Below are 14,959 nucleotides of genomic sequence, written 5' to 3'. Positions count from 1 at the left end.
AAGCGTTAGCACATATGAAATGCCAGATCAAACAAGATTTGATAGTTTTCATTAATTTGATTTACTAATTATCAATTTATTTCCAATTGCAATACCTCAGGCTTCCACAGGCCTCAAAATTTCTAGAAGGGCGGTGAACATCTAAAAACAGATTTTACCTTTCAGGTCCCAGGAAAGTGAAGTACAAACACATTGTAGGTAATTGAGCATGACAGCTTTAAGATCTTCCTCCCTAGATCCCCACCTACATTTAAATTGTTCCTCTTCACTAAATATCATTCAGTAGAAATATTTCCATATAATATTTTCCATTTCAAAAGCCACCCATCTTAAATTCAATCAGCATTACAACTGAAAATTAAGTAACATTTATTTCACCAGGAAAAAAAAACACTAAAAACCAACACATTACACAACAAATATATTAAATACTCACCATAACTAGTTTCCAGATCATCCTGCAGAATAGCATTATTGTTTCCACACAGTCCATGGGTTTTGCCCAGGTACTCTGGTGCCATTTTGATGTACACTGCAGATGTACCATCCCAAGCCAGGGTAAAGGCATACTGGTGCCTGACCAGGAAGTATCCAGCTAGTTTCTGGATGTGTAAGTTTCCAATAACATAAGGTAATTTTACTCTGGAACCACAAATATTAGGTTAGGAAGCATAACCATTAAAAAAAATAAATAAAAATAAATATAAACCTATTTTATATGTATATATTTATAATCTATATTTACATTTTATTTGAAATAAATAAAAATAAGTTTTTACACACAGAAGCCAAAATAATATTATGTTCGGAAATGTAACCATTAAAAATAAATTACTTGCTGATGCCTTCCTTATAGAACTGAAAAACTCTGATGTAAATATTGAATAACTCCACTAAACCAGATGAATTTGCAAATAACAGCAAAAATCATGAACGCCAATGATTATACTTAATTCTAAATACCACTAATTTAGGTATCACCTTTCTCAGACACTACTCTGTAAATGGAGAGTAATTATTGCAGCTCTGGTCTGGGTGCTTTTTCAGCCTACCAAGGAATAACTTTACATCTGTTATCAAAAGGGTACCATGATATTAACACCAGTGTAACCACAGCATTAGAAACATGACTGCAATTACCCAAATCCTTTATAGGTGACTTCACTGCTCATCTTGATCTGTTCATCTCCAGAAAAGAATAAACTAATGGACCTTTTGCAGGAATAAGGAGAAGAATGGCATTCAGGATCATTATTCACCTGCCAAATAAAATGAAAGTCAATGCTTTAATTAAATTCTTTGAAATAAACACGTAACAGAACTAGTACCCCCAAATATGCATTCAGCATGGGAACAAGAAGCTTGGTCCCCCTCTTGTGGAAAAAACTGAGCAGTGTTTCCATAGCCATGGTCATGGAGTGGTCTTTTCACAGCTTTGAGTGAACAAAGCAGGCTTTGGAAGGACACACATCAGTCTTATTCCAGCTGTTCACATTCTATGCTATCATAACACATAGCCCACATCATGTTAAATATCACATCTAGATTACATTTTACAACCCCCTACTATAGTTTCAAGTTATTTTAATCTCCTGAAATTATTACACTATTAGCATGTTCAACAACAGTTCAAAAGAAGGTAGAAGTGCCATTCCCTACCTGTATGGAAAAGCTCTGCTCATCTAATTCAGCATGTCTCACAAGGGCATATGTGGATTTCCCAGAAAAGTAATAATAGAGTCCATCAAAAGTTTCAAAATTATACTGGCCCCATGTCCTGCAGATGTGATCTCTTTCAGCACCTGTGTTATACACTAACAAAAGGAGAGTCACTTGAGACACAAGCGCCAGGTTTTTTGATACGAGCAGGAGCTGAGATGGGGCAGTGCATGCGACATGCTGTGAAATATAATGACATAAAAGAAAGGAGGGAGAAAATGCTGCAGCATGAAGGGAAGCTTTAGGCAGAGAGTAGTCACTGTAGCTGTGGGAGCATGAGTGCAAGCCCAGAAACCCAGTCAGATTTCTCTTTTCACACACCTGTCTGGCATCGCGGCCCCGTCGCATTAAACCGACTGCAGTTGCACAGCTCTCTGTACACACACTCACCTCCATTAAAACATGCAAGTGAATCTGAATGGAAGCAAAAAAAGCATGTAAAAAGTAAAGTCTGACAGGTTTTTTTCTTAAGACCCAGTTCTCTCAATGAATATAACTCTGAGAAGGACAGGAGTTGCTAGCTCAGCAATAAAGTGTCCTGGAGAACCCAACCAGGCCCACAAAAATGAAACAGTGTGAAGGCCTCAACCCAAGTTACACAGCCAGATCAATAAAGCTATTGCACCTTTAGAGAAACCAAATTAAAACGTCAGTGACATCTGTTAGTCTGGCATGTTTTCAGTCCCCTAAGCAACAACTAGAGGAAGTGAACAAGTACTGCACCACAAAGAAGCCCAGAGCCCACATCCACACACTAGTGACAGCCTGTGGGTAAGCTCTGCCAGGAGGAGAGCAAGCTACCTTACAAACACATAGGTTCTGATCCCAGCTGTGTGTCTTCATCTGCCTGCCCTCCTTCCACCTCACAGCTTCCAAGTACACCATCCACAAGCACTTTCCACAAAGACACAGATCCCTGACTTGCAATGACAGGTTTGGGTTTGGGCTTGGGGGAGGGAGGTGCTGTTTTGGTTTGGGTTTTTTTTTAAATTTCAATTTTCCCCGTGATATCCCTATCAAAATATGACAAAAGTTTTCACAGTCTAAAGAAAAACGTGCACAAGCAGAAACAAAGTTTCCGTTACTAAATTTAAATTTCATTATTAAATCTTCTAATTTTGCTGGTATTTGCTCCTATAAAGTTTGTTTAGGAACGGATTTTCATTTTAATAATTTGCTATTTTACAATTATAAAAGTTTTTTTAGAACACAAACTGACATTGCTTTTGTCGCAGAAAGCAGATAAGTTGCTCAGAAGAAACTGTTTTCGGGAAGATACAAACTGAAGGCTCAGCTTTCTTTCTTTATCTTTACAAATACATTATTCTTGAAAAATAATCCTAGAGTGGTTTGGGTTGGAAGGCACCTTAAAGATCATCCTGTTCCAGCCCCACTGGAGCAGGTCTCTCAAAAGCCCCATCTCACCTCGCCTTGAACACTTCCAAGGATGGGGCAGCCACACCTCTGAGCAACCTATTCTAGTGTCTCACCACCCTTATAGTAAATAATCTCTTATTAATAGCTTTAGATAATATATTATCTAAATTTACCCCCTTTCAACTTCAAGCCATTACCATTTCCATTTGCAATCACATGATAAACACGAAGTAATTATCTGAAGACTTGCAAAATATCCATACAATTAATTTTGATTGCCTTACTTTCAACAAGCAGCCTCCCACCCTCCAAATAAAAAAAAAAGAAGGAAAAAAAGGAGGAAAAAAAAAAAGGCCATGCTCAAAAGAGCAAGGCAGGTAGACAAAGTAAAAGGCAGTGCTTCTTCGCCTGCGAGCCCAACTACCCTGCTCCTTGCCTTGCCTGGCCAGTGTCAGGTCAATAAAATAATGCAAGCACCGTGCAGAAAGGTCCATACTCACCCTGACTGAGCCATCTCATTTACATGCTCACAGAGACCAATCTTGTCAATAATGCAAAAGCCTGTTCCTCTTGTCAAGAGAGGCAGACATTGATCTCTTTCATCTTGAGTGTCGTGAGACCTGTGTAACCAGAGCTCTGCTCTCTGTTCTTTGCTTCTCTAGGATTGTGCCCTGTTGCCTGTCTGGTTACAATAATGTGCAATTAGGCTGCAAGTCATGTTCCTCTGAGCTGTAGAGGAAGTTAGCCCCCTTTTGATGTTTCAGGTTGAATGATTCCTCTCTAAGCATGGCTCAGGTGACCTGCTCCAAGACATGTTTGTTCAGATTGTGCAAACAGTCAGCTGACCTGGGGACCCTTGCTGTCACTGTGAAGGATCTCCCTGGCTCTCTTTTAGAGAGAAAGGGTGTTAGCAGACCTGAATCAAAAAACCAAACTACTCCATCATGAGTATTTTCTTCTATATAAAGATCTCTTTTGTCTGTGTGTGTATGGTTCTAAGAAAATACTATGATCTCAGCTGTTGTATTTGTTTAGATCCCTTTTTACATCACTGTTAACTGCCTTTCCTTACACTGCATAGAACACCTGTGTGTGCAAACATTAGTTAACATTAAGCAGGTAATGAGGAAAGCAGCACTGCTTCAGATCACATTTAGTGCTCCTACTGCTGTAAATGTGGCCTCCTTGAATCATCCCATTCTGATCCATTAACACAGAAATACTTCCCAAAGTATTCAGAATAAATATCCTGTAACAAGGGATTCATTCTAATCTTTGTCATTAAAGGAATATGAGCTCTTTGAATAAGCTAACCCATATGACCACATCAAAAGTTTATCTCTCCCCTAGAAATGTGAGAAACATTTTCATACTTGCAGAAATGGAAAAGACATCAAGACTAACTGAAAGTTAAAATTAGGAAAACTTACAGAAGAATATTTTGTCCTCAATTAACCTGAAAGCAACACCTATTAAAAACTCTCAGCTCCTCTTTCCCCTTTGACATTATGCCAGCTGAGTGCACTGGGTTGGAATCTGAAACTGAAAACTGGTGAGAATTTTCTAGCAGAAAATAGTAGGCCTAAGTGGCATGATTTGACTCACATAAGTAATAATGGGCGATAATGCCCCTAGAACCTGAAGATCACCCTGATAATTCCATCATTGCTATGATGAAGCAATCAGCCTCAAATTCCTTATCAAATAAGATGAAGACTTGGGATCATCTTTTAATACAGGTCTGAATTCTTCTCTGCTGCTCTCAGCTTTAAGACTCAAGCCCTGTAATTACTGACCAGGCTGCAGCCCCATGGGTAGGGTTATTTTAGTCCCTTGAGCACACGGGCCTCCTTTTCAGTTCACTCCCCTTTTAAACCCTTCTATGAGCAGTAGCAGAACCTTGAGCCCATTACTTATCAGAGCCTTTGAAAAAGTGTGACCGTAATCCAGCCCACATCACCGCAAGGGGTTCTGCAGAGCAGTGCCCAAGCTCCTCACAGAGACATTCCTTAGCAGCATCATGATAGCTGTTCAAAGGCATCTTGCATCTCCACCAAAATACACGTTTATCTTGAAGTATTATTATTGATACAATGTATTTTGTGGCTTTGCAGATCTGATATGGTGCACACTTAGCTTTATCTGTTTTCTTACATTACTTCTCCAATGATTACTTAAAATCTCTTGAATTTATTTCAGTTCCAGTTGAACTCTATATCCTGACTTGTTCATCCATGATTTGGTCTTCTGATCCAACATGCTCATTAGGAATAAAATAAGGAATTTATATAGTGTGGAGCCCTTCAGCATGAAGTGAGATAGTCACTAAAGAAATGTTCTCCTCTTGGAGCACAAGGAGGTAGCTGCAAAGAAATCTTCTCTATGTACTCCACACAAAAGATACTAAATGAAAGAGACCTCTAAAATAAAGGGGTTTTTCACTTTCATTTGGGGAAACATCAGTTTTGAAACACTTGATTTTTGCTTTAACTATCACGTGAATACAAATGCTTGAGCTCAGGTCTAACCTCACAGTAACATACCACTGTCACCAGTACACTACGAATTCTTGAAGGTTTGTGCCTGATTTGTACCATCCTATGAGTATTTTTCTGTAAAACATTAAGTACTTCTTAGTGCTACTATTTTTCTACTATTTATAACACAGCATGAAAAAAAATTGCTCAATGCAAAATGGTAGACACAGGTTTCCATCCAGGGCATTCACTACTAGCTTTGCTTGGACAGAAAAGCTGAGTATGAAAGATTAATGTAGAAATCTGAAGTGATAAAGTTTTGCTGAAGCAAGATAGATACAAGATCCAGCCCATGCCTTCACTTATGATTCTGCCTCGATATCAACTTCAGCCCAAGCAGCTTTAGAAATTTGAGGTCATTTACAGAAAGAGGAATTATATTTTTCAGAATTCTTTAAAAATTACACATTTTAAAGTACCTATGAAATATTTGAAGAGTAGTTCAGTTGAAGAGTCTGAAGGTAATCACAGTACTAAAATAACTAGTTAAAAATCAAATCTTATTCTTGAATGGAAATGTGAAAAAGCAAAGCAGGTAAGAATTTGCAAGCAACCTAAATTAGATCTAGAGCCACACATAAAAGAGTAGAATATGTACTTAAAATGTAGTATTTGAGTTTTTGCAGTCAACTTCCTTGAAATTCTGTATTTTGTAACTCTGCATAATTTCCACTGCACGTTTCTCTAGGTGCAAGTTTCAGGTGCTCCTTCAGCTATGGGATAATTAATACAAGTCTTTCCTGCAATCTTTTTTACCCTTCAACTTCACAGTCTTTGAGAGCACCTGCCTGCAGTGGCACAGGTTTTCCCTAGCACGCAAGCTTCAGCAGGATGCAATTTTACAGGATGTAAAATTTTCCTCTCTGGTATTCTGAGGGGAATGAGATTTTACCCCTTCTATTTTAAGAGCCTTCCAGTTATTTTCTGGAGCCTTCTGCATATTTTCTGTTCTGGTACACCTCCTGAAATCAGTTGTCAAGCACACATTGTAAGGGACTAGACATCTTCTGTGACTTCCATGAATCATGCCTGCTACAGCATTTCAACACAAGAAAATCTGTAGTGCTTAGAATGTTAGAAATTCTCAGCAGTAGCCTAAATACTTCCAGAAATAATTTGGTTTTCCTGTTCAAGGTTCTTAATACATTTTAGCTCAGGAGTTTGCTGTCTGAGGCTTGGGGCTTTTTTACAAAAAAAAAAATTAATTGTTAATTGTTTGTTATTTTTTAAATTTTGCATGAATAAGATTTGTGTTGAAGGAAGTTAAAAGTTGAACAGTTACATAAACAACATGTTAACTTCAATTATTCTGATACACATTTCAAATCCTATGTTCCCTGGCTACAAGAAATTAACACAGAACTTTTCTCTTGGCATTTGCTTGTGCTACAGCAAATTTTTTGTTTCATTGATAGGTAAGACACAACATCACTTTCTGAAATGCTGTCAGTTGACTAATACAACACAAAGGCAAAGATATCTCTTGGTAAAAGTTATTCCATATAAAACACATTGGTTTATCTTCTTATAGAGGCACAGAATGCAAGAAAAACTGGTATTGCAGGAAGAAATGACTGCAATATAATTTCATTATAATCACAGTTCTACAAGTATTTAAAAGAATAAATTTTTTAGAGACATTGCTAAAGCAGAGAAAGCAGCTGACAGGCTACCTTGCTGTTTTGGTTTGGGTTTTTTGTCATTGATTTGGGCTTCCATATGTTCAGGTTTGTAAACAAAGAAGGCTCATTATTTCACATATCCACAGATTATTGTAAATCCACTCCATGGGCAGAGTTACCACAGCTTGCATCTCTCTTTAAATTGGAAAGACCAAAAGGAAAACTATTTTTCTAAGTATTAGGAGCACTGTACGAACCAGATCAGGTTATTTTTTTGTTTTGTAATACATCTTTCACACACAGACAATAGACTCCAACTGCCACACACTTTACTGTGATTTAAAAAGCAAACTTCCAAGCCTATGCATTCTACTGTTTTTAAAAGAGTTTAATAATGCCGATTTTATTTGTCTTCAAGTATGGGCAATCACTGATAATTTTTAAGACTTGTGTTCCTTTTAAGGTGTGTGTTCAACAGCATAGCCTTTCCAAAACCAATACATCAGAAATGGAAAACCCACACTGAGTAGCTTTGCCTCACAGAAAGACAAATTAGAATGAAACCAACAACTTTGTACTGTTACATCTACAGAGAGCAATAGAACCTAATTCTTGCCATCATAACTGCATCTTCCTCTAGAAGCTTACCCATGTGATGAGTTAGCATGAGACATCTGTAAATATTTTACTCTCCCTAGCTCCACATTTGTTCTTCCATTTCTTAAATATTAGGGCTATTTAAGAAGCAATAAACTTCAGCACACAAAGCTTGACAAAAGCTCTTTAACAGAAGTCATGAAAAGGGTTTATGTGCATAGTTTTTATTGCACACTTGAACAGTAACACATCTTAGAAGCTTTTTTCCAGATCTGAAGCAAAAAATGAAACCTACTAATTTTAATTAAAGAAATTTTCACTAGGCAAAGACTGAACCCAGGGAAACAAACAATTATGACAACTAATTTCTCAGCATGATCTGTATATCTTCTTTTTGTCAGCTGCTTTATTTAGTATTAAAAAAAAGCATAGCAACTTCTTGGTCAGTAAGATGGTGCAAGCCTCAAAAACAGAGGAAGTTTTATCAGTACAGAGAGCTAGCATTTTAAAGCAATTTTATCATACAATAGCTATGATTTTTTTCATCTACTGGAGAGATATTCATAGGTAATAATTTTTATTTGAGCAATATTATGCTTCCCTAAACTCTTGTATCACTCCTTCAACGTTCAGCTACACACTTCCCAAAAGCTTCAGAAAATACTGCATACTGAAGACATTAAAAGCTTTTGGACATGACACAACCCTAGTCACCATTTATGAGTCCATTCCACATATCATCTTGCTTTTTGGGCTGTAAAGTTATGGGATGCAAATTGAGACTACTCACTGTAAGGTAGGTCCCACATCCAGTGCAGTCAGGCTGACTGCAGAGAAACTAGAGGGTTAGCATTGCTAACTAAAGTTACTCCGAGTTATTTTGCCTCCTTTGTACAAAACAAGCGTGACACAGACCCTTCTCAGAATTAACACAGAAAATCTTTACCCTTTAGCAAAGGTATTTTAAGCCTGTCCACTTAACTTGTGAATACAAGATGAGCCAAAAAACCAAAGATGCACATTCTCAAACAAATGCCCACTACTGCAAGCTGGTGGCCAAAAGGACCTTATCCTGGTAACCCATAGATAGTACACACAAAAAGCACCTGGAGGTTACCTCAGGAGAAACAAACAAACACTCTCCAAGTACAAAAAAGGTACAGGATAGGCAAGTTACTGGTGTCTAAATATCAATCCACATTTTTAGATATACTACTATTAAAACTCTTTTCTGACAACTCTTTATTACAAAACCTGTGGTTAGGAATAGTCTCCCAGATTATCAAATCAGAACCAGGTGTAAACTTAAAGCTAGGTGAAACTCCATGACAAATTTCCATTCTCCTGTGTACCTTTGAAACCAAACAAGGTAAAGCCTCATTACCATTAAGGCCTGTATTATCTATTTAAGGATATTTTTTTTTCTTCTTAAGAATGATTAAACAATGCAGAAAGTAAGGGACAAGAGAAGTCCCTTTATGTAGAAACATAAATAACTTACTGGATGGTCCACATTTCATACTGTGAATTCTCCTGTTCCAGGACACGGACATTGCTGTAGGTGAAGTGTTATGAACTGCCATTCCAGACTCCTTTCAGAAAGAACAAAGAAATCAGCAGCTATAAACAAAACACCTAAAAGTCTCTTCAGTCTGTCAGTAAATTTACCATTTTTAGTAAGATCATTGCTTTGTATTGGCTTATTATAAAGTTCTCAAAAAACACTATTGTAAAGTTAAAAGTATACTCTACTCAAGACTCCAATATTTTTCCTTCTTCCTTCCTCCTAAATATACTCCTTACTGAAGATTTCTGCTCAGTAGGCCAGCCCAAAAAGAAACAAAAAGTTTATTACTCTATCTTGTATTCTTGGTGGGAGAACCTAAATCCAGGAGCATTCACTACTATTGGTGGTTGATTTGGCTACATGTTTGCAGTTATGTGACATTTTTTCTTTGCTGAGCTTTTCCCAGAAAGAGCGGGGAGAAAGCAGAGAGAAAGGTGACTCCCTCTGAGGAGCCAGGAACAAGGACTACAAAGCAATCCTTCCTTTTCCCACCCTCGAACAAGGGAGCGGGAACCACACACCCTAATTACATTTCAGCAATGTGCCATGAGCGACACAGTCGAGTTGCCAAGACAAACCACATCCAAAAACCTGAGCGCTGAGCTGCAGTGACCCGATACTGCCAGCTCGTTTACCTCTACCGAGAGGCAAAAAGGCTCCCACAAAGCAATTGTTGACCTCAGCTTTTCCTCGAGCAAGGACACTCTGTACAACACATAACTTCTTGAACAAGCTAAAGCTTTAGACACAATCACACCATCTTTTCTCGCTGTTCTAACACTAAACTTGCGTTCAGGATTGACAATCCTCCTGGCTGAGTTAAAATACACATTCGAGAGCAAGTCCTGAACACCAAGGGCAGAACATCCACCCAAAATACAGATGGTATCACAGCAATATACAGGTATATTATTGAGGAGCACGTTATCCTGATGACAACCAGAACACGCTGCCCGCTGTCCCGCACCGTCAGCCCCCTCAGAGGGATCTCCCCGGGCAGCAGCTCTGTGAGCCTGACACCACCGGAACTTATCAGCCCCAAGAGCAGCGTGGTGGATGCTCTCTTTCCAGGGCCTGCCGGGTGGGAAGCTGCCCATCCCAGCGGCCCGGTGTCCGCAGTGAGGGGCCGTGGTGCCCGGTCCCTGGTGCCCGCCCGCCGCTCCTCACCTGCACCGCCGCGGCGAGGCCGCCCCCGCTCCGGGCTCCCACGGCGGTGCCTCGGCTGAGGGGGAAGAAAAGAGCAGCGTCGGCTCGGTCCGGGCAGCGCAGGCACCCGCCCAGCCCGGAAAGGCCCCGCTGTGCCCCGGCCGGCTCTTACCTGGGGAGCGGCAGGTCCCCATCGGCCGGGAGCTGCGCCCGGGCGCCCCACGGAGACAGGGCTGGAAGGCAAGGGCGGCAGGTTAGCGATGGCCCGGACTGCCCCGTCCGCCCTCCCGCAGCCATGCCCTGCCATGACATGCCATGCCATGCCCCGGCCGGCGGGACACTCACCTGAGGACAGCCAGACGCCCAGCAGCGCCCAGAGGAGGAGCCGGGTCTCCATGCGGGCGGCAGCGGCTTCCCGCGGAGCTCCGGTCGCCACCTGCGCCCCGAGCTCATCCCGCCCGGGCGGGCGGGGCGGCCGGGGGGTTTATCCGCCGCCCGCCCCTGGCCCGGCCCGGCCCTGCCCCGGCACCCACCCCGGACACCGCCCCAGACACCGCCCCTGGCCCGGCAGCGGGTCTGGCTCTGCCATCGCCGCTCCCGCCCTGGCCGTGCCCGGCGCTGACCTCGCCGCCTCTGTGCATTCCCTTCCACTTGTCCGCCCTCTGCGGTTTTGGGAGGTTCGTGTGCCGCTGTCTCGGCTGCAGCAGCCGGGACCGCCGCTCTAAGCGGCCACTCCGGGTCCAGCGGAGCCGGGGCTGCTCCTGCGGATGGATGGGCACGCACCGAGCGCTCAGCTCCTGCCGGGAGCGGCAAATCTTGTCTGTGCTCAGCACGGAGCAGTGGTCCCACTGAAAGAGGTGTCAGGGCTTGAATAACTACAGACATAAGCGAGACATACACTGAATGCAGCAGGCAGCTAACGTAGGGATGATTTCCATAGCTTCTGATAACTTTTTTTTTTTACTATAAATTCACACTCTGGAGCTCTCTTTGGAGCCTTTTTCATGTTTATTCCTCCTCTTTTTTCTTTCTTTTCTTCACCCTTTATGATTAAATTTGCTTCCTTTCATTATGTCTTTTCCCTTTTCTCTCCTCCTATCACTGTTACCTTTCCTGCTATTTTCCCTTTCCCATCTGCTGCTGTCTCTCTCCCCATCATTCTTCAGGTTTGCATATCCTGTGACAGAAGCTTTAGAAGCTGCCCATACCAGGTGAGAAACTGTCTCAGATAAAAAGGGGCCTTTTCTGACTGCTTTGGGAAGTCTGTTAACAGTAAGTCATTAAAAAGATCTCTTTTCTGCCTTTGTAATTTGTCCCTGTGGATTGTGTTTCTTGTGTTTCATTTCTAATGAAATGATGGAAAACTAGTGATGTTTTCACTGAGAATTCTGTTCCCTCCTGTAAGTGTTGGAGGGAGAATGCGCTTGAGAGAAAAAAACGTGAGGAATAAAAGATATCCTTTAACTTTGACAACAGCCTTTTCCAAATAACCCCAAACAAATTTTTAGAACTATGTGCTAGCCTCAGCCTGTGTCTGCTCTGAGTGCAGCATGTGCTTGGCTTTGGTGCACTTTCACTGATACAAGTTATGTTAATGGAGGTAGAGAAAGTAGATAAAAGCAACAGGGATCAGGTTACACAGCACACACTTTAATGTATTTCTTTGTTTCTAAATGAGCTGCTCATTTTGTTCATTTTCTCTTTGCGCCACAAGTAGCAAACAAGAATTGAAGATAATTTAGAACCAATTTAGATGCAATTTGATTTCTTGCTAGGAAAGATTTCATTATCTAAAAATACTAAACAGTCATAATTGTACCATCTTTTAATACATGGTGCATTTGAAGCAATGAACACTTCAGGACCATTTAATAAATTTACTGGTTATCCAACTTCCAGTTTTGGAGCATGAGTTAGCTTTGTGGATTTGTTTGCTTTATATTTACGTACAGTAGAGCACATGAATTTATGTAACAGCAGAATAACAGCCCACCAAGTTTGTCATTCTTCCTGCACTGTGTCCTGTACACGATGATTCAGAGCAGTTTTCACATCACCAAGTGAAGTCAATTTCACAATTCTTTACTACGTGGAGGAGGAGTTTCTGACTCCTGGGAAGCTTATCTGTATTATAAAAACCAGTTAATTTCTTTCAAGTGTACATAGCTTTGAGCTTGGATAAGATCTATTCCTGTAAAGCCTTCTAGAAATTATTGATAGATAATCAATGATTGTTCTAGACTATATGTAAATTTAAAGGCTCGACATTCATGGGTTCTTATGTGTGCTTTAAATTTTTTGTGTCTCCTCTCTCTTTTCAAATACAAGATAGTTTTGTTTTGCATGTCCGTGGCAGAAATTCTGTATCTCTGTGTTTAATTCTATATCTGTGTGGAGAGACTAGCTTTTTGGTATTGTGTGGTACTGGAACTTAGGTAAAAGTGATTTATGTATTAATAGTTGCAATTTTAAGAGAAAACCGTTTTCTGAAAACAACTGTATTTATTTGTATACAGGCTTAATATGCACTCCTCTCATATTCCTGACACCGGATATGATAAATGGGTAGTGTACATATGGCTTAAATGCTCCAACACAGCAAAACCATCTGCAAGTGCTTAGAGCAGTTTCTAAGGAACCAGTGTAGCTTACAGAAGTTATCACACAGAAATAATAAAATAGAACACAGGGGGGTTTATGACAGTATGGATTTCTTTTTAATCACACTTTTATATGCATTCATACAAGTTTCCACTCTGTTGGAAGGAGGAGAGGTAAGTTACCTGTCCTTAAGTAAACCCTGCTCTCTCTCTCTCTCTCTCAAAGGTGATTCTGCATGGAGACCAAGAGACGTGGGTGAGCAGGTGTTCTCCACTCACTACCCTCCTGATTGAGGAAATCTATGATGTTGAACCACAGTAGGGAAAGTGGGAGAAGAACCAGCAAGACAAAAAAGTATGAAAGAGATTAGTCCGAAATAGGTTCCTCTTCAGGTGCACCGAGCTTGACTCTTCTGCAGTTACTCACAGCAGCCACGTCAGAGGCTGTATTTGTAAGCAACAACATTGTGGGAAAGGCTGGGGGAAGTCTGATCTAGACAATGATCAATTACCTTCACTTTGCTTACCTAAAAACAAAGAAGTTGAGATTATTTGCCATACAACAATTTATTGAAGCAATTTTTTTTTCTGTTTGTTTGGGCCTAGATTGTTTTTTGATTGGTTGTTTTGTTTTTAACCTGGGTGTTAATATGCTTTAAAGTTGACATATTCGTGCTTTCCTTGACTATTAGTGTTACTGACATGCATGCATACCTACAAATACAGGCGAGAAATTGGTATGGGAGCTGAGTGCCGTTTGAGAAGAAGAGCTAGTTGTACAAATCAGCCCAGGGAGAAGCCCGGGCAGCACACCGCGGGGCAGGGGCCGTGTATGGAGGGATGTTTATTTTCCTTTTACTTTCTGGGCCGTTCCGGCCTCAAGCCCAGCGCGGGTAGCGGTGCCCGGCTGCTCGTGCCCTGCGATCTCGGGCATGCCGGAGGCGGCGGCGGGCGCGCCTCTCACCGCCCCGGGGCGCGGCCTCGCCCGCGCAGCCGCCCCGCGCATTGCCCGCACCGCACCCGCACCGCACCCGCGCATTGCCCGCACCGCACCCGCGCATTGCCCGCACCGCTCCCGCGCATTGCCCGCACCGCAGCCGCGCATTGCCCGCACCGCTCCCGCAGCCGCACCCCGCACCGCACCCGCGCATTGCCCGCACCCCTCCCGCAGCCGCAGCCCGCACCGCACCCGCGCATTGCCCGCACCATGGAGCGCCGCGTCGCCCGAGAGTTCCGGCACAAGGTGAGGCGGCGGGGCCGGCCGGAGCGGAGGCCTGCGGGCGGCACGGCCCCCCCGGCCGGGCACGGCTATGCCCCGGTGAGCCGCGGGGCAGGCAGGGAGAGGCTCAGGGACTTTGCACTGCCCTGCCACCGGCGCGGGTGGCAGCCTCCTGGGACGGGATGGGTGCTAAAGGCCTTGGAAAGAGAGGGAGAGAAGAGGATCGTTCCCCAGTGCATGAGCTTTTTCAGGGCTTAGAACAGTTTGATTTGTGTTTAATGCCCCGTTGGAGCCGGTGCTGGAGTCCAGGCGCTGGCAGTGCCCGCTCAGCCCTGCGCGCACCCGGCGGGGCTCGGCCCGCTCCGGTTCCACCTTAACATTCCCCGGCGCGGTTGTGCGCTCATGTGCGAACGTATTTGATACATGGAGCGGCTCGGGCTGCCTGGCATTTTGTCGTTTTGTCATTTATCCGGTTAAATAAGTGCTCGGCAGAGCGCAAAATTGTATGAGCGAAGACCGCTCTAAAAAGCTCTAATTAAGGAAAGGAGGAGGAAAATAATTTACGTGTGTAAAAG

The 14,959-nt window shown here is 42.4% G+C and overlaps 2 protein-coding genes across 3 annotated transcripts in view; one reads left to right on the top strand and one right to left on the bottom strand.

Moving 5' to 3' along the window:
- Positions 1 to 10,962, bottom strand: part of OTOG (otogelin) — a 92,348-nt gene extending 81,386 nt beyond the window's left edge. The window contains exons 1-8 of the mRNA XM_036385139.1: positions 10,911 to 10,962; positions 10,738 to 10,798; positions 10,587 to 10,641; positions 9,354 to 9,444; positions 2,041 to 2,133; positions 1,660 to 1,814; positions 1,141 to 1,259; positions 437 to 642 (exon numbers count right to left, since the gene is read on the bottom strand). Coding sequence (XP_036241032.1) covers positions 437 to 642; positions 1,141 to 1,259; positions 1,660 to 1,814; positions 2,041 to 2,133; positions 9,354 to 9,444; positions 10,587 to 10,641; positions 10,738 to 10,798; positions 10,911 to 10,962 — 832 coding nt within the window. The remainder of the gene's footprint in view (positions 1 to 436; positions 643 to 1,140; positions 1,260 to 1,659; positions 1,815 to 2,040; positions 2,134 to 9,353; positions 9,445 to 10,586; positions 10,642 to 10,737; positions 10,799 to 10,910) is intronic.
- Positions 10,963 to 14,341: 3,379 nt separating this feature from the next.
- The window catches only part of USH1C (USH1 protein network component harmonin), a 45,671-nt gene continuing 45,053 nt past the window's right edge, over positions 14,342 to 14,959 (top strand). For both annotated transcript variants that reach the window (XM_036384949.2, XM_036384948.1), the window contains exon 1: positions 14,342 to 14,408. In XM_036384949.2, the coding sequence (XP_036240842.1) occupies positions 14,373 to 14,408 (36 nt within the window). In that variant the 5' untranslated portion in view covers positions 14,342 to 14,372. The remainder of the gene's footprint in view (positions 14,409 to 14,959) is intronic.

Source organism: Molothrus ater, chromosome 6 (genome assembly GCF_012460135.2).
Source record: "Molothrus ater isolate BHLD 08-10-18 breed brown headed cowbird chromosome 6, BPBGC_Mater_1.1, whole genome shotgun sequence".
Lineage (NCBI taxonomy): Eukaryota > Metazoa > Chordata > Aves > Passeriformes > Icteridae > Molothrus > Molothrus ater.
This window is presented reverse-complemented; position numbering and strand designations above follow the sequence as displayed.